The sequence below is a fragment of the Pecten maximus genome, chromosome 7 (genome assembly GCF_902652985.1).
Source record: "Pecten maximus chromosome 7, xPecMax1.1, whole genome shotgun sequence".
NCBI lineage: Eukaryota > Metazoa > Mollusca > Bivalvia > Pectinida > Pectinidae > Pecten > Pecten maximus.
In genome coordinates, this window is record NC_047021.1 from 22,101,811 (window position 1) to 22,129,459 (window position 27,649).

Below are 27,649 nucleotides of genomic sequence, written 5' to 3' on the forward strand. Positions count from 1 at the left end.
TCCACTGTCAAAAGGCAGGGCAGGAGGGGCGATTATAGATTGTCCACTGTCAAAAGGCAGGGTATGAGGGGTGATTACAGATTGTCCACTGTCAAAAGGCAGGGTATGAGGGGTGATTATAGATTGTCTACTGTCAGAAGACGGGGCACGAGGGGTGATTACAGATTGTCCACTGTCAAAAGGCAGGGTATGAGGGGTGATTATAGATTGTCCACTGTCAAAAGGCAGGGTATGAGGGGTGATTACAGATTGTCCACTGTCAAAAGGCAGGGTATGAGGGGTGATTACAGATTGTCCACTGTCAAAAGGTAGGGCAGGAGGGGCGATTATAGATTGTCCACTGTCAAAAGGTAGGGCAGGAGGGGTGATTATAGATTGTCTACTGTCAAAAGGCAGGGTATGAGGGGTGATTATAGATTGTCTACTGTCAAAAGGCAGGGCACGAGGGGCGATTATAGATTGTCCACTGTCAAGACAGGGCACGAGGGGTGATTACAGATTGTCTACTGTCAAAAGACAGGGCACAAGGGGTGATTACAGATTGTCCACTGTCAAAAGACAGGGCACGAGGGGTGATTACAGATTGTCCACTGTCAAAAGGCAGGGTATGAGGGGTGATTATAGATTGTCCACTGTCAAAAGGCAGGGTATGAGGGGTAATTACAGATTGTCCACTGTCAAAAGGCAGGGTATTATGGGTGATTATAGATTGTCCACTGTCAAAAGGTGGGGTACGAGGGGCGATTATAGATTGTCCACTGTCAAAAGGCAGGGTATGAGGAGTGATTACAGATTGTCCACTGTCAAAAGGCAGGGTATTATGGGTGATTATAGATTGTCCACTGTCAAAAGGTAGGGCAGGAGGGGCGATTATAGATTGTCTACTGTCAAAAGGTAGGGTACGAGGGGCGATTATAGATTGTCCACTGTCAAAAGGCAGGGTATGAGGGGTGATTATAGATTGTCCACTGTCAAAAGGCAGGGCAGGAGGGGTGATTACAGATTGTCCACTGTCAAAAGGCAGGGCAGGAGGGGCGATTATAGATTGTCGACTGTCAAAAGGCAGGGCAAGAGGGGTGATTATAGATTGCCCACTGTCAAAAGGTAGGGCAGGAGGGGGAATTACAGATTGTCCACTGTCAAAAGGCAGGGTATTATGGGTGATTACAGATTGTCTACTGTCAGAAGACGGGGCACGAGGGGTGATTACAGATTGTCCACTGTCAAAAGGCAGGGTATGAGGGGTGATCACAAATTGTCGACTGTCAAAAGACAAGGCACGAGGGGTGACTATAGATTGTCCACTGTCAAAAGGCAGGGTATGAGGGGTGATTATAGATTGTCCACTGTCAAAAGGCAGGGCACGAGGCGGGATTACAGATTGTCTACTGTCAAAAGGCAGGGTATGAGGGGTGACTATAGATTGTCCACTGTCAAAAGGCAGGGTATGAGGGGTGATTACAGATTGTCTACTGTCAAAAGGCAGGGTATGAGGGGTGATTATAGATTGTCTACTGTCAAAAGGCAGGGTATGAGGGGTGATTACAGATTGTCCACTGTCAAAAGGCAGGGCAGGAGGGGCGATTATAGATTGTCCACTGTCAAAAGGCAGGGTATGAGGGGCGATTATAGATTGTCCACTGTCAAAAGACAGGGTACGAGGGGTGATTATAGATTGTGCACTGTCAAAAGGCAGGGCAGGAGAGGCGATTATAGATTGTCCACTGTCAAAAGGCAGGGCAGGAGGGGTGATTATAGATTGTCTACTGTCAAAAGGTAGGGCAGGAGGGGTGATTACAGATTGTCTACTGTCAAAAGACAGGGTACGAGGGGTGATTATAGATTGTCCACTGTCAAAAGGCAGGGTATGAGGGGTGATTACAGATTGTCCACTGTCAAAAGGCAGGGCAGGAGGTGGGATTACAGATTGTCGACTGTCAAAAGGCGGGGCACGAGGGGTGATTACAGATTGTCCACTGTCAAAAGGCAGGGTATGAGGGGTGATTACAGATTGTCCACTGTCAAAAGGCAGGGTATGAGGGGTGATTACAGATTGTCCACTGTCAAAAGGCAGGGTATGAGGGGTGATTACAGATTGTCCACTGTCAAAAGGCAGGGTATTATGGGTGATTACAGATTGTCTACTGTCAGAAGACGGGGCACGAGGGGTGATTACAGATTGTCTACTGTCAGAAGACGGGGCAAGAGGGGTGATTATAGATTGCCCACTGTCAAAAGGTAGGGTATAAGGGGTGATCACAAATTGTCGACTGTCAAAAGACAGGGTACGAGGGGTGATTATAGATTGTCCACTGTCAAAAGGTAGGGTATGAGGGGTGACTATAGATTGTCCACTGTCAAAAGGCAGGGCACGAGGGGTGATTATAAATTGCCCACTGTCAAAAGGCAGGGCACGAGGGGCGATTATAGATTGCCCACTGTCAAAAGGCAGGGTATGAGGGGCGATTATAGATTGTCCACTGTCAAAAGGCAGGGCACGAGGGGCGATTATAGATTGCCCACTGTCAAAAGGCAGGGCACGAGGGGCGATTATAGATTGTCCACTGTCAAAAGGCAGGGTATGAGGGGCGATTATAAATTGCCCACTGTCAAAAGGCAGGGCACGAGGGGCGATTATAGATTGCCCACTGTCAAAAGGCAGGGCACGAGGGGCGATTATAGATTGTCCACTGTCAAAAGGCAGGGTATGAGGGATATTATAGATTGTCCACTGTCAAAAGGCAGGGCACGAGGGATATTATAGATTGTTGACTGTCAAAAGACAGGGCACGAGGTGGGATTATAGATTGTCCACTGTCAAAAGGCGGGGCACGAGGGGTGATTACAGATTGTCCACTGTCAAAAGGCAGGGTATGAGGGGGAATTACAGATTGTCCACTGTCAAAAGGCAGGGTATGAAGGGCGATTACAGATTGTCCACTGTCAAAAGGTTGTACATGCTAAACATGCTGTCACCCTGTTTCTAAAACCTCACTAAAACATCATTATATATACAGGTAAGTAGAACATATATTTATTGATGCTCCTGTGTAAAAATGTGTGTCAATAGGTTTTAGTCCCATATCCTTATTCCATGTTTAAATCAGAAGAAAAACAATTAAAAACACAAATTTAAATATAAAACAATAATTTATTTGAATTGTTTCAGTTTTATCACTTAGAAAGGCCAGGCAACTGGTTGCACACATCATTCCGGCCAAAATTTCAAATATCTGTGTACACTGCTACAGTTGTCATAGTGATGGACACTGCTACAGTTGCCATAGCAATGTACACTGCAACGGTTGTCATAGCAATGTTCACCATCATATGACACATTAACATAAACTTCTGTTTTCTCTCACTTGTTTTACTGTATACAGTTATAGTTTTAGTTCTGGCCCAACATCTGTTTGTACCCTGGATACACATTCACACCTGGACAGTACAAACTCAGATCCAAACAATACTCTTTAAGACCTGGGCAGTACTCTTCAGACCCAGACAGTACAAAATCAGATCCAAACAATACTCTTTAAAACCTGGGCAGTACTCTTCAGACCCAGACAGTACAAACTCAGATCCAAACAGTACTCTTTAAAACCTGGGCAGTACTCTTCAGACCAAGGATGTACCCGTTCAGACCCAGACAGTACTAGTTCAGACCCAGACAGTTACTAGTTCAAACCCAGACAGTACTAGTTCAGACCCAGACAGTACTAGTTCAGACCCAGACAGTTACTAGTTCAAACCCAGACAGTACTAGTTCAGACCCAGACAGTTACTAGTTCAAACCCAAACAATACTAGTTCAGACCCAGACAGTTACTAGTTCAGACCCAAACAATACCAGTTCAGACCCAGAGTTACTAGTTCAGACCCAGACAGTTACTAGTTCAGACCCAAAAAGCACTCAACAAATTAGACCAAGGCAATACTTGTTCAGACCCAGGGAATACTTGTTCAGACCTGGGCAGTTCTCATTCAGATCCAGGCAGTGTGGCCTAGCCCATATTAATAATATTATACTGTGTGCACAAACTGCAATTACTGTTGACGTGACTACATATACAGAGCAACACTGCTTCATTGGCAACAGGATTTCCTTAACAATATCAGAACCATATAGACAACATGTTCACAATATACACATTCCAGGTCACCAGGCTAGCCACAGGGTACTGGGGAGGGAGACATGGAAAGATGGGAGGGACTGGGGGCACAGAGGGATGAAGACTCTTACTCCCCACACAGTAGTAAAGGGGCAGTACATGTTTTGTATCCCTAGCATCAAATATCGGTAGAATGATTATATCAAAATTTTTAATCATACCAACAATTTGACAAAAAAGTTTATTGAAAATTGAAAAGATAAGCCTACTTATTAAGTATAAGAAATGAAAAACTTTTAATTGGAAAAAGAAAATAAACAGCTCATAAATACTTTGATATTAGTTTTCTTTAGAAGCTTTCTATGACATATATAAACATATATAATCGATTTCTTTTGTCTTCAACAGAAGATAAGTAATTATATAGAATTTACAACACCAAGTTGTCCATATTAGTTTGTGAATTTGAACAGGACAAAATTACACATTCTGTAGATTTTTAATCCAAGATGCCAATATTCTGGTATTTAACAACCAAAAACGAGGGTCATTATCTCAGAAGAGAATTTTTTGTCACTTTCATAATCGGAATCATTATAAGGGAATATTCTGCTAACATTTTATCTGTGAAGGGAGTTAATGAAATACAGTAATAAATGACTTGAACATGAAGGCTGTGTTGGATTGGTTAAGGGTACTGATGGCCAAGCCAAACATACAGAGGTAAGTTCCCATTTGTAGTTCAACAGTCATAACCTTATTACATTCTAACTTCAGAGTATGTATTCCAATCCATACTTGCATACATTTTCCCCTCAGTCTTCTCTCCATAAACCAACAATCTCTCAGACTAACGCCCATCACACTTTACTTCCATTCACACCGTTAATAATTTATCTTTCGTGTTTCTCTATCTTTGATCTGTAGAACCAGATTCAGCGATACAACACAACAACAATCATCAGAAAATATTCAAAATATAAATCATAATTTGTCTCTTTAGATTTTCATATCAAAATCTAACTGCAAGATTGAAGGTGATTTTATTTGTGTACTGTAAATAAATAAATCTATGAGTGATACAGCAACAATATTCCTAAGATGTATATCCATACTCATATAGACCTTATACTTTCATGAATATTTACTGTGCTTAATAATCAAATATTCACAGATTTATCAGTATTAATTAATTTCAACATTTGATATTGATATTCATATCTCTTGAGCTATTTTAAAATATTCATAGATTTGATATTTATATTCATACTACAAATGCATGGTGCTATTAATATTCATAATCTAATCATCAACACTCATACATCTGTTTAATATAAATATCAATAAATAAAATTCAAGCATCAAAATTCTTTTATCTACTATACATCTAGTATAAGTATTCATAAATCAGATATGAATATTCATATCCCATTGCTATTTTTAGTAACTTCTCTTCAATCTAATACATGTATAATTGTAGCGACAGAATACAAACTTATACCCAGAGTATTTTCTGAAGATTTGTTGTGTTGTTTCTGCCATAAAATTATCTCACAGTATGTTATACAGATTATTCATGCAACAAAAACATTGTATCACATTTCCAAGTTTATATATATATTTATATATAATAATGATATAATATTTCATATGTATTGTCATGACTTAGAGCACATCAATATTACATGGCAGTATATGACATACACAATGTAGGTTTGTACACCACCGATATTGTTACAAGGTAGATAACTCCTCCCACAGCACAGCACTTTGAAAAATGTTCATCTTAATAGTGAGGGGAGAGGCTCAAACCTTGGATTACAAAAAGTCAAATAAATGCTTTAAACAGGACTTAATACAGCACAGTGGTCCATCTCCTGTTTCATATTCCCCGTAAATTCATTCAACAGTACTTTGTCTGCTATCTCCTATATATTCATTCACAAGTCTCATTGACTTTATAAGACAGACAGTTAAACATGATTGTTACAAACAAAATAAACATCCTTTGGTTGAAAGCTGAATTGAACAAAACATTGCGTAAGTTTGTATATTTCCAGCGATACCCTGAAACACATTGTCATCACATGACTCAAACCGAGAAAGTCAAAACTGTATATTCCTCATGGACAAGAAAGAGTACACCTCCATGTTTACACAGGACTTAAATGAAAGCTGTGATCTCTAAAATCCATGCAAAAAATTCTACGTTAACGTGACGAAAATCACACCGTTGTCACAGATAGTAAAGGATTGTATGTTTTGCCCTCGGGCACACGACTTCCGTGGGCTAGCATCTCCTGAACAGTTGTAAAATCATCAAATACTTTCTTGCCCTTGTGTTTCATCATTTTTCGGTGACCTAACTCTACCACATTCACCTCCTTTTTCTCTTCAGTTTCTTTGAGAGTTTCCATTTTAGCTTTCATCATTAGTTCCCTACGTTTCTTATGGTCCTTGGCTTTCTCTAAATGCCGTTTCTTGTCCTCTTTTGACCAGTATCGTCCGGTCTTAAGTTCACTCATTGCATCATCATCCGTCGTCATCCCACACCGCTCTTCAGAAATCTTTTTTGCTCTTTCTTTGAGCATCTTGTTTCTGATTGGTCGCCTTGTGATATAGCGTGTACCGTCTGGGCGACGCTTTACAACCCATTCCATTTCACCACTGCCAGGTGGGGTTGCATTACCAGGTGACTGGCCACTAGGTGGCAGCACATGTGTGGACCCACTGCCACTCGAAGCATAAGGTCCAGAATTACGTGGCCGTTTCTGGTCCATCTGTTGTTGAAACAGTTTCTGCTGTATTTGAATAGTGTGCTGAAGGTTGGCTTGGTTAGTATACATCACATCTGCATATTTCATGTACAAGTCCTGAAGGGACTCACCCATTTTGTTTTTCTGTTGTTGCAGTAGTGGCGTACCAGTAGGTACAGTGTCTGACGGAGTATTGGCAGCTAGAAACGTATCCTCACTAGAACTCTCGTGAGACCTACACGGAGTTTGAGTTTGTTTTTCTGTATCACTTAAGGAGGTCATTGTGGGAACACTGGGGATAGGAGCTAGACATAGCATGGAGTTTTTGAATCCTTTCTCCCCCTCATCGGAGGTTTGATTAAGTTCGAGGGTGAGTGGGGTGGAGCGACAACTCTCACCAGTGTTATAAGCACTTGTTGTGGACGCGTCACGGTCACCTTTATCCGAGGATGCCTTACCACTAATTGTCAACCCCTTTATGGAGGGCAGAGTGTCCTTTCTACCCAAACTGTCTATTTGGTCATATAATTGCACATGCTTCATAAACTCGAGACGTGTTCCCATGCGGGGCACAATTCTGGGACTACGGTATGGTGTTTGGTCACGGGGACTCTGTCCCTTGGACTGGTCACGCATGCGAGCATTGGCAAGTTCCTGACACTCCAGCTGAATGTCCTCCATCTCCTTGTTGAGGATAGCCAGCTCCTGCTCTATACTGCTTTGAGAGTCTTTTCTCATTAGTACTTCCTCCCCACGCATCTCCCCACATCGACGAGCCAAGTCCTCACGAAATCTCTCACACACATCCGGCGGGATCATCTGAACCATTCCCTCCTGGTCCACTACCTCCGTTGACAGGAAGCTCTCATCACTGTAATGCTGCTCATCCTTCAGGTGCTTGTAATTTGGGCGGAATTTCGATGTAGCTGCAGGAGAATTCGTAAACTCAGACTCGTACACGTCCTGTAAAAGAGAATATATCTATATTAGCTTTGTTTTGAGATACACAGAAACACATTACACTAATTAACTTTTATATCAAAGCAGTTTCTAGATTTCAGTTGTTTCATTTTTATGTTGATTCTAAATACTGAATGCTCCGAGATAAAGCTCTAATGCATCGAGACCGCTCACTGACCCTGTTCACACCACTGCTGGATCAGCATTTACAGACATAGAGGATATTATCATTTCGTGACAAGGCTAATTTTTCACGATACACATGAGGTTTAATAATGTCCTTGTTTTATAAGATTTACTGGTGTATAGGTGAAAAGTTAATAAGTATACGACTCTATTCACTGATGTGAGTCAGAAACAACTGACCAATGACAATCGCCTTAGTATTATGTATGTAAAACAGGTGAGTAACCATTGTATCAGTAGCGTGTTTTGTTCCATATTGTCGCCAAAAGTCCACCTCGCCCGACTGCGGTGACAAGATCGGTGTGATAGCATCACCAGTAATGTTAATAAGTATGGTAATGAGTGTATATGTAGAGAATTACTAATTACCATGGTTACACAACATCAAACAAGTCTAGGTGTGGCCAAACACCATGCACTTACTTATCCGTAGATGTAAAATAAAATATCTACATAAATGTATAGATAATATATACACACATATATCATGTGTGTCTATATAGTTGTAGGGGAATTTTTCAAAAACAACTTTTGAAATGAAAAGGTATGAATGCTCGAGTTAAAATTGATGTTTTTTTCTTTTCTTTGAAAATGCTTTTTCATTTAATCCTATGATTTGTATGCTTTTTCATTTAATCCTATGATTTGTGTCTTTATTTAGTTTTTTAATCAAAAACATTTCCTTGTCAGAGTCCATTCCAGAGCTTTTCCAAACAAGTACTGGTTTTTTTTCTGATTACAGAACAACCCGTGTAATTTATGGCTTCAGTACTTCAGTATCATTAAAAATAACTGATTTAGAAATGTTTTTCAGTATGATAAAATAAAATGGCATTAGCAATATAAGCAATATACCAAGGTATGATATCTAAATGCCTGTATATTTTCTGAATGTACTCAAAGGGGATAAAATAAATGTTTGTGGTTTCAGAGAATAACGTTATCAAGCTAGTGGTATATTGTATGTATCTGTAATGCTGAAGCTTGCATTAGAGACGGATACTGAGAGATGGAATCTGTAGTATCGGTGGTAACAGGTGTGTATTCTATCTGTTGTGTCTGATAGGGACCAGGCCAGACCTCCTTTGATGTGTAGTTACAGTTTCATCAAACCATTATATATATCTGTACATTTACGATGATACATATCAGAATTTGGGAAAAAAAACTCCAGTTATCAGAGAAGAAATATTTCTACTTTACAGTATGATAAATGATCGTCTGTAAATCTATCCTAGACAATCCCAAGACAAATTTATTTTTGGCAATTTTTTTTATGTGGTATTTCCTGTATTTACATGTCATTTTGAAAGAAAATCCAAGTGTAACTTTGCCCAGTAGAAGATCTAATTTCTGTACTTGGTGTATAGAATCAAAACAGGATTTCTCAATTTCTCTCTTGTTTAGGCTGATTAGCCCCACACTGTTATAATCATGTTGTGGAATTTCGCTGTTTTATCTACTTTTCCTGGTACAATGGAAATGTATCTGCTTGATTTTCGTATTTGTTAAAAGTTTAGGACAGAGAATTGTGGCATATCAATCCATCACTAGGACACATCTAGCTTTATCTAATGCTAAACAAGAAATTATCTTACAGACCAACCCACTTTACTTGACCTAATTCAATCAAAGTCAAAAACATTTCAGTATCAACTTCAATTCAGGACAATCTTCCACATTCAAATTCAAGACCTCTCATCTCCTAGGTGACTTAAATCCTCCTTACATTCTATCAATCTCACAGATCTTGTCTAAAGTTGGACATTTTTTATCAGGTCTAAATTAGAAATTGTCTCCTGAACAAAAGTATATTATAGAACTATCCAATGCCTGTTTTTTCTACTTTAGAAAATAAGGGGCTTTGAAATGGAGACCCCAAAATGTAATTTACCAGAGGAATGCATGTATACTTTTAAAACCTTTTTTGTAAGGTGAGAATTTTTTTGGTGTACAAATGATTAATTGCCTATTTACAGATACCTCTTACAGGAAAATCTGATAACTGAATGATACACTGTTTGAGAAGTTTCATTTTGACAGAAAAAAAGTGTGTACCATGGTACAATATCTAGAGAAGGTGCGTTTGATATTAGGTAAGGGAAACAATATCTGACGTACATAATGAGGAATAGCAAAATCAAAGGCAGGTACAGGTGTGTTTTACTGACCTGCCTGTCACACAAACAGGAGGCCGTTTGTCACTCCATCATAAACATCATTACATAGCACATAAAGTTCAAGCTACCCTACTGAAACATTACCAAATGGATCAAAATATTTATATTCTAAAATTACAGCAGCCCTTAGCTTTATGATGTGTCTCGGTTCAGTAATAAAACCGACTGACGTACCGAGACTGCATGGCAACTTAGAAAAAAACCGTCAACACCGTTACATGTTTCTTTTGTAATGACATTCAAATCTAAATTGTGTCATGGTGATTCGACAATTAGACTATATTAGCATACTTCTAGTTCATAGTGATAGCCTCACTTTCAACTTTACCGTCCCCTTTGATCGCTCGTCTACGACCGCTGTGTGACCATATTGCCATCCTAGCGTCAAAATGGCCAACATTTTGTATAGATCTACTCCAATTTATATTCTCTGATATAAAATTATATAACACATTCAATTTTTTCTTGAACAATAAATTAATTTTACAGCCCTGTATAGTGATTCAGAAATATCTTATTGGCCTCAGGATTCCTACATTTGATAAATCAAACATCCCCATTATAGATAGTATAATTATCATTTTCACTCATATTACTCATTATTTAATGGTAATTGAACAAATTAATTTTAGAATTTTAGAAACACAGGAGCCAGACACTGTATAAATCTGACTGGTTTTTGTCACAAAAGCTAAGGTTTCCTGTGAAGAGCAATCCAAATGACTTTGTCACATTGTTATGACTTCATGAGCAAAAAATTAAGATCAATGGAACAAGAAAAAGATTATAATGATAGCCGTAATAAAACGAATCAAAGACATTAAGGAATGTTTTCTTTCAAGGTGATTTCATGATACATATATAATGTTCACAATAAGTCTACCAATCTTCTTTTTTAGACTGAAATTAAAATGATTATCGTTTGATGAATTTGAAATAGTATCACGATTCAGAGTTCAGCGTCCCGATATGACTTACCTGTTCTGAACTCTCCTCATTCCTTAAACTTTCATCAGTACGGCCCACACCACTATCTTTTTCGTGTTTGTGAAGGGAGTTTTCAGTGGTGGCAGTGTCTGTTGTCCCGCCCTCTTCATCAAAGTGGCCCTGTTACAACATATACACACTAATAACAAAAGTTTTCAATAACATAAAAATCTAACATTTAGAAACATCAATTAATTTACATACGAGATGTTTTTAACGCCATCATTGAATAGTGTTACATATAGATCCAAGGTTTTCCATCTGCCACACACACAGTTCTTACAATTATATGTTTCGTTCAGAATGTAACAAGAACTTTCTCACATGGTAAAATTATATGCAGTGTTTCTTGCTGTAATGCCTAATTCTATTCTAAAATATTCTATGTAAAAATGGCTGTCATCAGAATTTATACAACTAATCTGGGGTCATTAGCAATCTGTTCAAAGTAACACAATGCATTTCAATAATCATAAAAATCGTTTTATTATTATATCACATTCATTAAAAAGCTAGCATGCTACACAAAATATTAAGTATCATGCAAAAGTAATAAAAAAGGGACGTATTATTTAAGAGTTCACACAAACGATAGGGTGACAATGGTATCCTGTACTGTACAGTGATAAAGACATGCTGGTTTGATTGACACTCATCCTGATACATAATAACATTCCAGTAATTATCTCACCAAACCATGGCTTTAAAAACACAAAGACCAAGTACCCTTAAATCATATGTAATTACAAACCATTTTTCTTTGCCGACGATGTTTGAAATAAAAAGAAATCCCTTGAACAAACAGAATTTTCATCAGTGTTGTTGAAGTAAGATCGGAGCATGTAAAAGTTTAAACTGCTACTTCCGAGGTCGAAAAGAGGAGTGATGGAAGAGCACAGTGATTTGTTGAAACATTAAAGATGATGTCTCCAAGTTGGAGCTGTCATTTAACTTTCAAATTAAAGCAGGGTGCCCTGGAGCACTTCGATGACAATACTAAGCAGGGTCTCTATCTCCTACACCCTGTAGAGCTAGAATCAGTACTACAGAACACTCCAGGCCATACAATATCCATATCTTTTCAAATCTGGTTTTCTATTTTTTCTGTTAATAATTTCAAAGCCATAGAGATAAGATAAAGACTGGATGATGATTGGACCAGATTGACTTCTTTAGAATTGGGAACAATGAATTGCATAACTGTGAAATACATTTTTTATTGATCTGTTCATCAATATGATAATATGACAAAGAAACAGTTTTCATAAAAGGCATGAAAAGGATCATACCACTAGTGTAAGCCTGTGGGGAGGTTTAACTTCAAAGGGCTGGGATTGTGTCCTTTCTCACCTCTACTGTGAAACAGCTAATGAATACTGAACCCTAGGGAGTCAGATAAACACTGAGCAAGCTGTTCTGGGGTCATTTCTGATTCATATTCTGTATCACATCATTTTTCACAATGGCTGCTCTAACATGGAATCCTAATTTAATTGGCTCGGAGAGGGATACTATTAAAGATAGCTAGTGATCATCTGGAACTGAAGCCTGACATTTACATGTCATTTTATCTCCTGGGTCAATTAAGTTCAATTAATTTTTTGTTTTTGTGTTTTATGCTGCTCTTTGATCTAAAACCATTATTGGTGAACAAGGAATACCTTGCATAAAAATTGAAACCAAACAATGATTCATACTTTAAATAATTCACACTCATTAGGTATGCCCGACTGACATATGAATCATTAAATGATCTATATACACACACTGTAGTTTTACTTAAATAGATTCATATACACAGCATGGTGATATTTCCTCATTCATATACAAATCCTCATTAAAGGGACTGCTACCTTGAACAAGTTAGAAATAAGATACGTCAGTGTAGCAAATCACAAAGCATACTTTGTCTAAATCTCGTACAAAATAAACTCTCTGGTCAGTATACTTTGTCTAAATCTCATACAAACTAAATTCTCTGTTATAAACATAACAATGTAATAATGGTCTAAATTCTGACCAATCTGGGGGTCGATCAATGAAATAATGGTCTAAAATGCTGTCAGTCAAGAAATTGGCACAGTCTACAAAATTGTCTAAAAATTTGTCAAATACAGATTAAGATTTTGTATTAGGGAGACAAAATCTTACTAGTTAAAGATGAAATACAGGAAAATAAAACATTGAAATTTTATTGCCTTATTGAAATTCAATCCATTAGCTTGGCTTATCTGAGAATCAATGTCTGGGATTTCATTCTGTATCCAAACTAATTACGTTGGCACCAATATACAAAGTCCCGACAGAGAATCACAGCTCTTCACAATCTTTACCTTATCGCATGCAATGTAATTAACATGAGAAAATAGCTTCCTCATTTACATAATTTGTGTACAAAAATCAAATCATACACCAGTCAAGCGTGTTTTCCAAGACAAAGCAGTATTTCTGTCCGACTTCTCAACACAAATTGAAAAAAGTTTACATGCATCCTTACACAGGTCCACAGATGTCGTAAAGTTTTAATTTAACTACATGACATCAGGCTTGACAAAGTCCTGACGATCATTTATATTCATAATAACGAACTTGTGTTCCACCCAAGTCGGCTGAGTCGGACTGATAGATAACAAGTAGGCGCAAAAATGCAAATTGTCATGGTTATCACACCAAAGTCGAGCTGATATAGATATCAAAGCAAGGTGAATGCATCATTTTATAAAGTCAAGGCCAATGATGTCATGGTTAATGATGATTACACTACTGAAATGTACACTGATTATTTAGTACAAAGGGATAATACTGTACTAATGATGCATCCTCCTTGCTCATGCTACACTAGATTATTTGGTCCAATCTGGCGCTACACAAGTTATCACCCAGAGGGTGAAGCATGCTGATAAGTTAGCTAATTAAAAATTATGTTACAGTTGCAATTATTAGGCTTAACCATGCAGATTATTTAAGCTAAACATCAATTACGTAAAGACTAAAGTCCCCCCCTGGGGGGATAGCACATGCTGACATCCAGGAGTAAGCTACAATTCATGCTATGGCGAGATCCACCCAGAGGGTGGGGACAGCATGACAACACAAAGGTCAAGGACACGACCTACCCTAGCCAACATGGATGCCATGATTTGCATGTTGTCATGGTGATGTTTTTCCAAAATGTCCATGTGAAAGTCATCAAGAACCCCATTCTGTTCCTCCATGAACCCATCGTCCAGCTGGGGAACAAAGGAATACTGCTCAGTACAATGCTGTCCATTACATTCATCAAGGTCAAACACTTTACATATTAACACATTTCTGCTCTACCTTTTATAAAGGAAAGAAATGTTGTAACTCTATACCCTCACAAAAGAGAGTTACTTCCCTTAGAGTATACTTCTAACATTGACTGAAGAAATATAAATACTTGTGTATTGTAAATTAAAAAGGATTGAATCCATTAAAATCCATCCCTGTACATCTGTTATCACACAGAAGAACCCCTGAGCAGTTTTGGAATTAATTTATCAACATGATGTGTGAGATGGCCACAATGCTACTTGAGCAAGCCTACTATCATCCTTGGTATGTAGATGTCCAGTCTCTGTCAGAAACGGCTTTGAAGTGCCAAGTCTGGCATTTGGAGGGGCCATCAAACCTAATTGGCTAACCGGAATCTGAACTTTAAAAACTGCTATGTAAAAAATGGCCAATTTATCATAAGGATATGGAATGGTGGAAGTCCAGGAAGATCAAAGGCCAAGAACAGCCATATTCCAACTGTAAATGGACATGTTTTTGTAAGGAATCTGTGCCCAGTTGGAATGGGTAGGGAATACACCATATCAAATCATTTATACACCTCCACCACCACAGCTATAGGGTTAGTGTACCAACACCAAATTCTATTGATTCGGTCACAACATGCTTATTATTCCCACAGAAATGTTCTCGCTGCGATACATTAAATTGTATTAAAATTCTCCACAAATATCCTTCTAATTTTGTTTTTGCTCACTAGTGAGTTATTTTCTTTAATAAAACAACACCTCCAAACTAAAGGATGACAATATTGATCAGATTAAAAACCACAGAAACCATAACTTCTAATTTCTGGTGTTCATCTTGGCTTTCATTGATTATGATGAAAGTTGTTGGTGAGCACATTCTGGAAAAAGCTGCTGGATATGCGTAGCAATATTGTCGCAGTATCTTTCACTAGAACACATCTTTACCAAACAGGTCGACAGTACGAGGATTCTCTAGTGCATGTACTCAACATGTTTAAAAATACCCCTTACCCAAACTCAACAGAACATTACTTTTCCAATTTCAAACTATGTAATTTCTATCACAGTGAAGAGTAAATTTTAGAAAACCTCTTGCAATACACATCAGTCTGATGTTTTAATTTTCCATAACATAAAGGTACCTATCAACTGGATAAAATGAAAGAGGAATTACACACAGCATTCCCGACAGTTTGAAATAACAACTTTTGATCGAAATTATTTTGTTTATGTCATATTCAATTAAATGAAATTAAAATCACTGAGTAAACAGTTTTGACAGGACCGAATACCAATAGTGTAATAGAGCAGACAGTCATAACTTATAAATACAGTACAAAAAGGGTGTCATATTTACAGACAAATATCATAAATATGCACCAGCCAGCATCCGCCACAAATATGTACACAGTATACAACAGCCAGCAAACATAGGTCGGATGTGTTGTGGATCTTGTATAAATCATCGACTGCTGATGTAAAATTAATGAAACATAAATGAAATCAAAGCCATTACTTCACAAAATAAACACAATCAGAATCAGTCAAAAGTGAACAGCGACTGAGCAACTGTGTATCCTAACCATACACAAGAAAGTTTTGAGTTATTTTAACAAATTATTTAAAACTAAGAAAAGGTATTGTAATGCTGCTTCTACAACCTCAACACAAAACCAATCAAATATTTCCTTACAAACTTGATGATAAACATCACCAATTAACCAATTAACTTTTATCTTACAAAAGACCAGAATCTTACAAACCCACTTAAAACGGACCATCCAATGAAAAGAAGCCAAACATGAGAAGAACTAGTATAAGATGGGAGATTATACAGAAGTGGATGGTCAGACAAATTAGGCGTGAAGCGTGAAACAGACGGCCAAGTCTGGACCTCTGGCAGACTAGGCCACTATAACAGGTTAGAACACCCTCTGGGTATACCTTTGGGTTGAGGTTTACCCCTAATTAGGTAAATTAAAGGATTGTGATATTTCCTTGTTGCAAGCTACCGTGTTTCTCTGTTCCTTCCAGGACAAAATGTAGTAACCCTTATGTAAGCTTTGAGTATGAATATTGAGGGGTGACTGATGGGAACTTCCTCCCCTACCCCTGGAGTGCCAGAGAATAAAGGAGTAACTGCAACCTTCACCCTGGGGTTGGTTGAGTATGAAAGGGAGGTTGAGTATGAAGGAAGGTTGAGCATGAAGGGAGGTTGAATATGAAAGGGAGGTTGAGTATGAAGGGGAGGTTGAGTAGGTTGAGTATGAAGGGAGGCTGAATATGAAGGGGAGGTTGAGTATGAAGGGAGGCTGAATATGAATGGTAGGTTGAGTATGAAAGGGAAGTTGAGTATGAAGGGGAGGTTGAATATGAAAGGGAGGCTGAATATGAAGGGGAGGTTGAGTATGAATGGTAGGTTGAGTATGAAGGGGAGGTTGAGTATGAAGGGGAGGTTGAATATGAAAGGGAGGTTGAGTATGAAGGGGAGGTTGAGTATGAAGGGAGGTTGAGTAGGTTGAGTATGAAGGGGAGGTTGAGTAGGTTGAGTATGAAGGGAGGCTGAATATGAAGGGGAGGTTGAGTATGAATGGTAAGTTGAGTATGAAGGGGAGGTTGAGTATGAAGGGGAGGTTGAGTATGAAGGGAGGTTGAGTATGAAGGGGAGGTTGAGTAGGTTGAGTATGAAGGGGAGGTTGAGTAGGTTGAGTATGAAGGGGAGGTTGAGTAGGTTGAGTATGAAAGGGAGGCTGAATATGAAGGGGAGGTTGAGTATGAATGGTAAGTTGAGTATGAAGGGGAGGTTGAGTATGAAAGGGAGGTTGAGTATGAAGGGGAGGTTGAGTATGAAGGGGAGGTTGAGTATGAATGGTAGGTGGAGTATGAAGGGGAGGTGGAGTATGAAGGGGAGGTTGAGTATGAAGGGGAGGTTGAGTATGAAGGGGAGGTTGAGTATGAAGGGGAGGTTGAGTATGAAGGGGAGGTTGAGTATGAAGGGGAGGTTGAGTATGAAAGGGAGGTTGAGTATGAAGGGGAGGTTGAGTATGAAGGGGAGGTTGAGATCCTAAGATGAACATTACATTTACTGCACACTACCCTCACCTAGCTTTGCAGCCACTTTAAAATGCAGATTCGAAGAGAAAATTGAATACCACGATTTTTACAAATTGAATACCACGATTTTTACGGTCACGATAAACTGTAACAACGGAGACAAACATCAAAGAGAAGCCATTTCAGGGCTCTTCTATAGAAAGTGTTTTTTGATTAGATAATTATAAAGCAATGACCAGCCCTGAAGCCTGGAGACAGAAGTCTTCGCCAGGAGTTTTTTTGATGCTATGTAAATGATGCATTTTTGAACTGTGATAAACTGAGATAAATTTGGTATGTAGTTGTTTACATGTCAGTTGTCTGTATAGCTAATTTCAAGTGATAAAACTACATAGTTTCTAAAAGATTGTTGTAACAAAATTCTCTAACAAACTGATACTTTTGTTATCTAGAATGTGTCAGATCTCCACTAGAAATTACATCTTTTTACATATATAACAGGTTTCAATCCTGTCACTCACAGGCAATGCAAAAGAGATTTCAACCAAATTTGTAATCTGATTTTATAGTTCAAATCTATCTTAAAGATTCAAAACTCTTAATACATGTATACGTTACATTTTTAGTACTCTTATTTCTTAATTGATAAGTTCAGCAAAAATGTTCATAATCTAATCTAGAAAATAATTCCACTGCAGTAAGTAGTCAATTCTAAGGGACACTTGATTGCAAATGCAGCAATCACCATCACCAATATCCCATAGCAAGCCTAACACTCCCTAGAACCATTACATCACTATCCCATAGCAAGCCTAAAATCCCCTATAACCTTTACATCACTATCCCATAGCAAGCCTAAAATCCCCTATAACCATTACATCACTATCCCATAGCAAGCCTAACACTCCCTAGAACCATTACATCACTATCCCATAGCAAGCCTAACACCCCCTATAACCATTATATCACTATCCCATAGCAAGCCTAAAAGCCCATTACATCAATATCCCATAGCAAGCGTAAAATCCCCTATAACCATTACATCACTATCCCATAGCAAGCCTAAAACCCCCTATAACCATTACATCAATATCCCATAGCAAGCCTAACACCCCCTAGAACCATTACATCACTATCCCATAGCAAGCCTAAAACCCCCCTATAACCATTACATCACTATCCCATAGCAAGCCTAACACCCCCTATAACCATTACATCAATGCCCCATAGCAAGCCCAACACCCCCTATAACCATTACATCACTATCCCATAGCAAGCCTAAAATCCCCTAGAACCATTACATCAATGCCCCATAGCAGGCCTTAAACCCCCTATAACCATTACATCACTATCCCATAGCAAGCCTAAAACTCCCTATAACCATTACATCACTATCCCATAGCAAGCCTAACACCCCCTATAACCATTACATCAATGCCCCATAGCAAGCCTAACACCCCCTATAACCATTACATCACTATCCCATAGCAAGCCTAACACCCCCTATAACCATTACATCACTATCCCATAGCAAGACTAAAATCCCCTAGAACCATTACATCACTATCCCATAGCAAGCCTAACACCCCCTATAACCATTACACCACTATCCCATAGCAAGCCTAACACCCCCTATAACCATTACACCAATGCCCCATAGCAAGCCTAAAACTCCCTATAACCATTACACCAATGCCCCATAGCAAGCCTAAAACTCCCTATAACCATTACACCAATGCCCCATAGCAAGCCTAAAACTCCCTATAACCATTACACCAATGCCCCATAGCAAGCCTTAAACTCTCTATAACCATTACATCACTATCCCATAGCAAGCCTAACACCCCCTATAACCATTACATCAATGCCCCATAGCAAGCCTAACACCCCATATAACCATTACATCAATGCCCCATAGCAAGCCTAACACCCCCTATAACCATTACATCAATGCCCCATAGCAAGCCTAAAACCCACTAACCACTCATCAGTGTCCCATAGCAAGTTTGAAGTTTGGACCAGCTCCCATAGTGAGCCTGTAGGCCCACGTCACTCCACGACTTGCATTATAAGCCTTGACCCCTACTTCCACTCTTAAAATCCCATAGCCAGTCTGGAGCCCCCATGTCATGCTGGTAATCACAATAACTCAAATTACCTAACATGTAATATAGCTTTCATAAAAAGGTTGGTATGAAGTTATGTCAAATAGCATATCACTTTTCTCAACTACATCATCCATTTCCAGCGCATCCCAGAAATATCCATCATCATTACCTCCTAATCATGCTAGTATTACATCAGGAATTTCACCTACTTCTTAAACATCTTTAAAAAAGTAACTGCCATAAAAGAAAAAAATCAGCAAAGATATTTTGACTTGGGGTAAAAAGTGAAATACTGTCTTGCCCAGGGGTGATAGTAGACCACACATCCTGACTTTAATTGACTTATCACCCACAGATAGGACAGGTATAATGCCCTTACCGTGGCAACCAATCACTCCTCATATTCCAAACCTCTGGTTGACCCAGACTCTCAAGTATTGTGGTTAGATAGTTAAGGTTATCAGTGACTAAGATTATAGACCAATTGTGCTGACCTTTCAAAACTTACGAGCCTTATAATTCACTTGCTTTTAAATAATCTCAAGATTGTTTTGAAGAACTATGGAACACGGAGCATAAGAGGAGAATGGGAAATTGGTAACAAGAACAGTCAGGAAATTGATATTGAAAGTGTGGAAAGCTGGGTAATTGTGTGTATGAACAGCCAATATTCCCAATTAGGAACCAGCCAGAGAAATTACAGTCTTCAAGTTTTCCCCAAGCACACCTGACACAGGTTTCCTGCTGATGAATAGCTAGAAGACTGTGCAGCAATGAAAATGGTCAATATCTGTTTTTTTTTTAAAACAAATCTATTTTGAGACTTTATTTTTGGGTTTGGGTGTTTTAATACACATCAACACAGAGTATTAAGCTTCAATGTTCCTAAAATGTTATGTGGTAATTGAATGTTTTAAGTTAGCAGTTGTCTCCCCTACCTTCATTATGACCATCTTTCCAAAATGACACATTTTCAGTATTGTAAAATTTAGACTTCAAAGCCTAGAATGGAGTGGCCAAATTACTAGGAATTATTGTTAGTTCATGATAGTTTCAAGGACAATATGGCTGTGAGGAATATGTCCTCTCTGACCAGGACCAAGGACAATCTTAGTCTCAACTAAAAATATACAGGGAGATACAGCAGACACTAAAGATGTCACCTAGGCCATTATTTATGGTAACTTATTGGAGTCTGCTACAGTATTGTTTACCAATCTCTCCAGTAAAAACAAGCATGCAGATATTGATCTTCTGTACACATGGGAAATCTTAGACAAGTTTTAATGACTCAAACAAGAGACACATTTCCAACACATTTATGTAAGCAATTTAGCTACATCTATTGATCTGAAGACTTAAAGGATTTTTGGCATTTAAATCTTTAGGAATGAGAGATGCAAGGATTTTTTTTAAAGATTGTTAAAACAAAGCAGAGTTCTATATGTAAAATTCTTCTGTCTATAAATATCTCCAGCACAGAAGGAATAGATTTATTCTAAAAACTTTGGCAAGGATCATTACAAGCTTTTCCAAACAGAGACTGATCATTTTGAGATGGTTTAATGACAGCCAGGCACAGGACCCTTTACACTGGGCGCCAGTACACCTCACCTTCTCTCAGAGTTCTGCAAACATACGTTTCAATGACTCAATGCCATTGTTATTGTTTGTGAAGAACATATCTCTCTGATGTGCTGAAACAAATGGCCAAAACTCACACTGGGGAAATAAAAGCTGTCATGTTTTTGAGTGTTTCTGACCCCCAATTACAGCCGGGGCCTGCCAGCCAGGGTAGACAGCCAGGGTAGTGGTGTATGGACCTGTTGTGATAACCCCTCCCCGTCTCTCTTTGAAGTGTAATGAGGCAGGCCAAGCCTTTGATGTAGCCATTGCAGACTGATTAGTTACTCCAACACCAGTGTTTGGGCAGCACTGACAGTTTATACATCTGAAACCTGCTCTATCACCACCCTAACACTGACCGGTGGCCAGCCACGATCTGGCCACCTCCAAACAATTGTTCCTAATTATCACTTGTTGATGCTAATGGTCAGGTTTTCTTACGGAGTTCATTAGATGCCACACTTCAGCTGCCCTGCCTGCTGGCAGATGCACTGTTTGAATGCCTTTGATGTCTTACCTTGCTATCTACTAGGGCTACCTGATCACTAATTTACTATATAATCTTATCTGACAGGAGTCTTATTTATTCTTGTACTGATCAACACCATTTTATAATGTCAACCTTATCCAATGTCCTTGCCAAATTTGAAAGAAATGTTCTTTGAAAACTTGGCTGTGGTTCCAAAGCATTTTAATTTCTTGTCATTGGTTACCGATAATGACAAAAATAAACTCTGTAATTGTGACTACTTGAACATATACTACACTTCATTGGTTCCTGGCTAAGCCAATGCAAACACACTAAATGGTTGTCTGTATACATTGGGGCCATGTATACTATACACCAAATCTCTACGAGAGTATGGGGCCATGCCTTACTTAATACCTTAACTAAGTAGGAAAGCATTACAGAATTTCAGGAAAGTTCGTTCATGTTTTCCCATTTAATCCAATAATACTTTCATATGGAAATCTTTAGATAAGAAATTTTCCTAACTTTAAAGACCATTGATGAAATCAAAACTGGGGCCATATTATTGAATCAAACACTGGAACAATGCGGCAGAAAATTGTGGTGTCTTCTTAACCAACAACCAAGATTATTGATTCTTAACGATGATATAATTGTATAATTCAGAATGTATTTGTTTAGCTTATCTTTTTTTCTAAATTACATTCTATGAAATAGAAACTAATAAAAAGGAACTATAACCATATGACAGGCACTTAGGAACACAAGCCCATTTACACAGAACCAATACCTACACCATACAAAAAATGTCCTGCTGGAAGCAATTGTTTGCTATTCGCTTTGAAACCTTAGCTGCTTTAAGAAGGAATTATCATGTGTGTAAATATATCACCGAGATATAACAATAGCCTCAACAACCACCAACCATGCCAAGGACAACAAACGATGTCGAGGACAAAGCGATGCAGAATTGACGCTTTGTCAATGACATGCAGATGCATGGATAAGCCTAAGGTCTGTATGTCTACAATGATATACAGCCATATGTACAATCCTATGTTTGAGATGGACAAATAAGCAGATCATTTCCGTAACCAACACATCAGTGATCGGAGTGGAGGTCTGTTGATCATGGCAGTGTTGGGCTTGTAATTGTTATGGCGATCCTGGAAACGAGTCCGCCAGCTGACTCAAGGTGATTATGAAGCTTAACATTACGAAAATAAACTCCAAACTCTACAAACCTCTTTGCAAAGAAGCAACAACTACATACGTTTGCGCTTGTGTTTATCTAGGCAAGGTAATGGTAGAAGACTAAAGTCTGGAAACATGGGATGTTACCATGTAAAAAAACATACAGAAGACCCAGCAGAACTTGTGGAGGTAAGGAGAAAGGTCAGAGAAACCACAATACAGCACAAACATTGGTGTTTCAGTACATAGCTACACCACATAGCACCTAACACAAAGAGTCCAAAAAACCATGACTTCTTCAAACATTTACCAGATGTGGACAAAAATATCCAATATCAGTAGGTTATACAACACAGGAAATATCTGCCTTGATAATTCTCTAGTAGAAAGACTATACTCTCTGTATAACGGCCCATACACAACAGGTTTGTTTATATATCCTTATCAAACAAACGCTTGTTTAAAAACATCTATGAAATCTGTTTTTTCTATCAAACATGTGTCATTATGAAGTAGTGGTGTTTTGATATTTTTTTTATCTATTGTTGCTCACTGTATGGTTTAGAACAGGACGTATACTTGTAGTGTTCAATCAACTATTTTAGGGTTAATGTTCTATAAAATCTAGATGGCAGTTTTGATATTTCTACATTCCACACAACAATTTGTTTTCCAGCTTCAATATTTAGTCCATTTTCTTTTAACTTCTACTTCGTGATAAACTTGGCCTTTTTCCTGAATTTTTGTTGATTTTTTTTTTTTTAATTAAGGATCTCCAAAGTGGCTCTGTAATTCTGAAATATGACTTCCACAAGCATGCTGAAAGCAAGCTTAGTGAAATCACGCTACACCAACAAAACCATAGGAATGATTGGATTTCAAGTTAGGGACCATTCCATTAACCCAATTATGAAGAATCTCATGATTCAGATTTAAAATGGCTTTTTACAGCACCAACACATAAATGACACTAATTGAAATCTGTGTCAATTAAACTCTTTGAAAATCTCTAGAATGTTGTCATTGCTAGTTTCCATGATAATGACTCTTACCTGTAGCTGGGCTGGTCTGGCAAGAAGCAATCGAATGTCTGCCCCTCTCTCAGAAAAAAGTTTGATGGCCTGCTCTCGGCTCTGCACATCTATACCATTAATCTGGTGAGGAAGAAAACAGAAATTAAAACACATTTGTACACATCTGCCTTTTAAGACCAACACATTAATCCACACATGGTTTCTAGTGGAACGAAGTGATGGTTTTATCATGATCATCAATTAAGATTTTAAGTCAGGTAAAGGGATTAGAGACTCTTTATAGTTTCCTACATGTCATCTTGTGTGCCTTGGTAATCAATAATATATGAATCAGAGTGATTTACATTATTTTATCATTTCAATAAAATTGACTACTATGCCAAATGACAATAATTGTTTCAACATCATACTAGGTAACTTTTTTTACATATCATATTAATCCTCACAATAGTACCCATACCCGACAATATACCAGCTATATCTATTGAAATATCTACTATTCAGAAATAAGCCCACCCTGTTTGACTTGAAAATTATATGTTGGTCTCCTTGGGCTTATTACAGCATCAAAACCTTTTTTGTTTTGTTTTAGGTAAGACTATTGAGATACCTAGTTTGAAGTTCTAGTTTTCCTTTATTCCATAACTTCCTGTTTTCTACACTAAAGCGATTCAACGCAAATGTCACTTAACAATAGATCTATACTATAAATTTCACATTTAGGTACTTGATATTTATTGGAAGGTCATTACAGTACACTTGTGTTAAACCTTTTTAAGGCATCAACAGTGCATGCATATCACTAAAATAATTTCATCTAAAATTCATTTTTGATTTTGGAAAATTCAATTAAAGCTTTTTTTAAACATATCTTAATGCATGATCTCCGATAAACTATTACATAACAATAAAAATCAATTGCTTGAGAGCATTAAAGCTGTAACACCACAGGAGTGCCCTGATGACAGAATACAAAAATATATATGGTAATAGCGATAAATGTAGACGTTTACGTAGCAACAAAAATGTCTGGCACTTAAAAGCAAGCCTTAATCGCCGGCAGAACAATGTATTTTGAACTCTAACATATTGATTTCAGAAATAACAGATTGTACACAATGAAATCTTCTTTAGAACATCCTGAATTACTTGTCCTACAATGTATCAAAGCTGTATGTATCCAATTTATTCATCAGTTATTAGAGCTTGAGACTTTGGTGCTTTGTACCAATTCTATAAATGGATTTATCTCTTGTGCTGGGGTAGGTGGGTCGATCTTGTGATGTGCGTTCCTACATATTGGTGAGGTTTGGGTGTTTACAATCAATTTGTTAGGTAATAATTACGCTATCGTCCATTGCCTTAGGTCTCTACTAATACCCACTTCCTGTCTACATCACCAGGTGGCGCCACTCATCACTGCCATCAAATGAGACTGACACCATACGCAATGATACTGTTAATGCCCTGATGCCAATAATAACTAGAATAGAATTTCCCCTTGTATGTTTACACAACCCCCAATATATCAGGCGTTATTTTCCTGCAGATATCTAGGACAATTTTCTTGTTAATCCAAATAAAATTTTATATAAATTTAAATGCAGGGAGTTCGTTTTTTATTGACATCAGCACTAAAAGGCCTATACTGCATCTAAAACAAGCTGCTAGTCTATGGCATCTTGGGGATAAATATTAACTTTTTGTAACAAAATCAATGAAAAACCCTTAAGATAAGAAGCCAGTTGCTGTTTGCACACAATAGAATTCAATGGCGCTGACTTGGCATGATTTGTAGCTGTGGATTATAGCCTCCTCGTATCTGGGTTAATTCTAGTCTCACTGGCATAATTCTGCATCATATTTCTGTTTTAGGATTACTGTGAGTGATCCATACCATGTATTGAAAACTGCAGGAAACAAGGCCTAACTGATAGCAGACTATGTAACACTTGTACAGGGTATTATTACCGTGCTGTTTTTGTTCCGTTTGGACAGCACACACCGGCTCAGCGCGAGACTGAATTTGGATTACAATCATAGACACACTAGACTTGTGGATTAAGACTCGGTAGAAGGAGGGATTTCGATATAAAATAACATTATCTACTGTCAGGAAAAATTCAGAATTAAATCAATATCTAGAAATAACATCCTCACTGGCTTTGATGCTGAACTTGCCCTTTTTTTACAAACATGCCAAAGACAGTTTTGCCAAATTGGGACAAGTCAGTATTATCATAAGGTTATTTATTTTGTCTAAATATTACTTTGACACTTCTACAAAATTGATTCAGCTGTTTTGTGGAAGATTTCTGACAGAACCATTATAAAATAAATTACAAGTCTTTTAAGAAAAGATATGAAATAATGATGAGTACAAAAAAGCTAATTAAATGTGGTTGTTTAATATTTACGACTAATTTGTTCGGGGTTGGTGATAGAGGTGTTTTATTACTCCTTATAAACAACAGTATCTCGTACAACTTGATATCCTTGTATTAAATATTCCTTTCTGTAACACATTAAAATCATTTAATATCCCCCATCATAATGCAATCAAATAAATCAATGCTGCATTGGCAAGTCACTAGTTTTCCTATCGCAAAAATTACACGGCTCTCTCGCTTCATTCAAATCATCACAGGCTTTCATTTACTCCCCCAGATACCATGCATATGATCTCTATGATAAAGCTGTTCAAACACATAGAGGACAAAGCTAAAACTGCAATAACCGAGATGAAGACAGAAGCCAGGCTTGAGCAGCGAAAGCAGATTCATCAAATTGTTTGATGTTTCAACCAAGATTTTTTCATATAAAATACATAAAAGTTTTATGAATCTTTCATAAAACGAAATTACCCATTTCAATTTGAATACAAAATGTTTTGGCAACAGTACGAGCAAGCTACCTACATGATACTACAAAAGTAAGAAAGTCCTATTTCAATTGACTCCCCGTGGTATAAATAAGGAGTAAAACCAGTAAAGACGACTATCAATCAGTTGTTCTATTATCCGTGCACAGTCAAGCATTGTTAGGCAAACATCAACTGCTAACTAATAAATGTATTGCATGACCATAGGATGTTAAACGATACAAAATCCCTACAGGAAAGCTACAAATCTTTTACTTTCTCATCATTTTAGTTTTTCCTACAGTACATATGTTTGACACCTGTGTTTGGGTAAGAACAACACAAAAATGGGTTTCTGAAGTTTTTTTTTCAACACTCACCTGTAAAATTTGATCTCCTTCACGAATCTGACCATTTTTGAAGGCTACACTTTCTGTTTCCACCTGAAACATTATATAAAAACATTAAAGCATTTTTGAAATAGAACTGACCAATTAGTATTGTTGGAAATGAGAGAATGTAACAGTTATTTTTTTTCTGTATACATGTACAACTGCATATTGGATTACAATATACAGGCAACATAGCAGCCAACATAATTCAAACCATGATATATTACAGCTCACTACGTCCTAACATCATGATATAAATGAGTAACAAGAAATATACAAACACATTGGTTTGAAAACTACGAAAATGTGTTCTGTGAGTATTTATAATCAAACATGTCAAAGACATTGAACTTTGATCCCAATAATGGTGTTGCTTTTACTATACAATGATAGATAGTGACGTTTATTTGTGTTATTGTATGGATATTTGACTATGGAAACCTTC

The 27,649-nt window shown here is 37.8% G+C and overlaps 2 protein-coding genes across 9 annotated transcripts in view; both read right to left on the reverse strand.

Moving 5' to 3' along the window:
- Positions 1 to 469: 469 nt before the first annotated feature.
- LOC117331124 lies at positions 470 to 3,327 on the reverse strand. The gene is made up of 2 exons (XM_033889719.1): positions 3,242 to 3,327; positions 470 to 2,690 (listed from the first exon to the last, which is right to left on the reverse strand). Exons 1-2 carry the CDS (start codon positions 3,325 to 3,327, stop codon positions 470 to 472), a joined length of 2,307 nt encoding a protein of 768 aa, XP_033745610.1.
- The window catches only part of LOC117331919 (E3 ubiquitin-protein ligase PDZRN3-B-like), a 191,628-nt gene continuing 167,110 nt past the window's right edge, over positions 3,132 to 27,649 (reverse strand). For 5 of the 8 annotated variants that reach the window (XM_033890898.1, XM_033890901.1, XM_033890903.1 and 2 more), the window contains 5 exons: positions 27,193 to 27,255; positions 23,971 to 24,072; positions 14,297 to 14,410; positions 11,172 to 11,300; positions 3,132 to 7,830 (listed from right to left, as the gene is read on the reverse strand). In XM_033890898.1, the coding sequence (XP_033746789.1) occupies positions 6,337 to 7,830; positions 11,172 to 11,300; positions 14,297 to 14,410; positions 23,971 to 24,072; positions 27,193 to 27,255 (1,902 nt within the window). In that variant the 3' untranslated portion in view covers positions 3,132 to 6,336. The remainder of the gene's footprint in view (positions 7,831 to 11,171; positions 11,301 to 14,296; positions 14,411 to 23,970; positions 24,073 to 27,192; positions 27,256 to 27,649) is intronic. The other 3 variants (XR_004533694.1, XR_004533693.1, XM_033890899.1) reach the window with 3 other exon arrangements.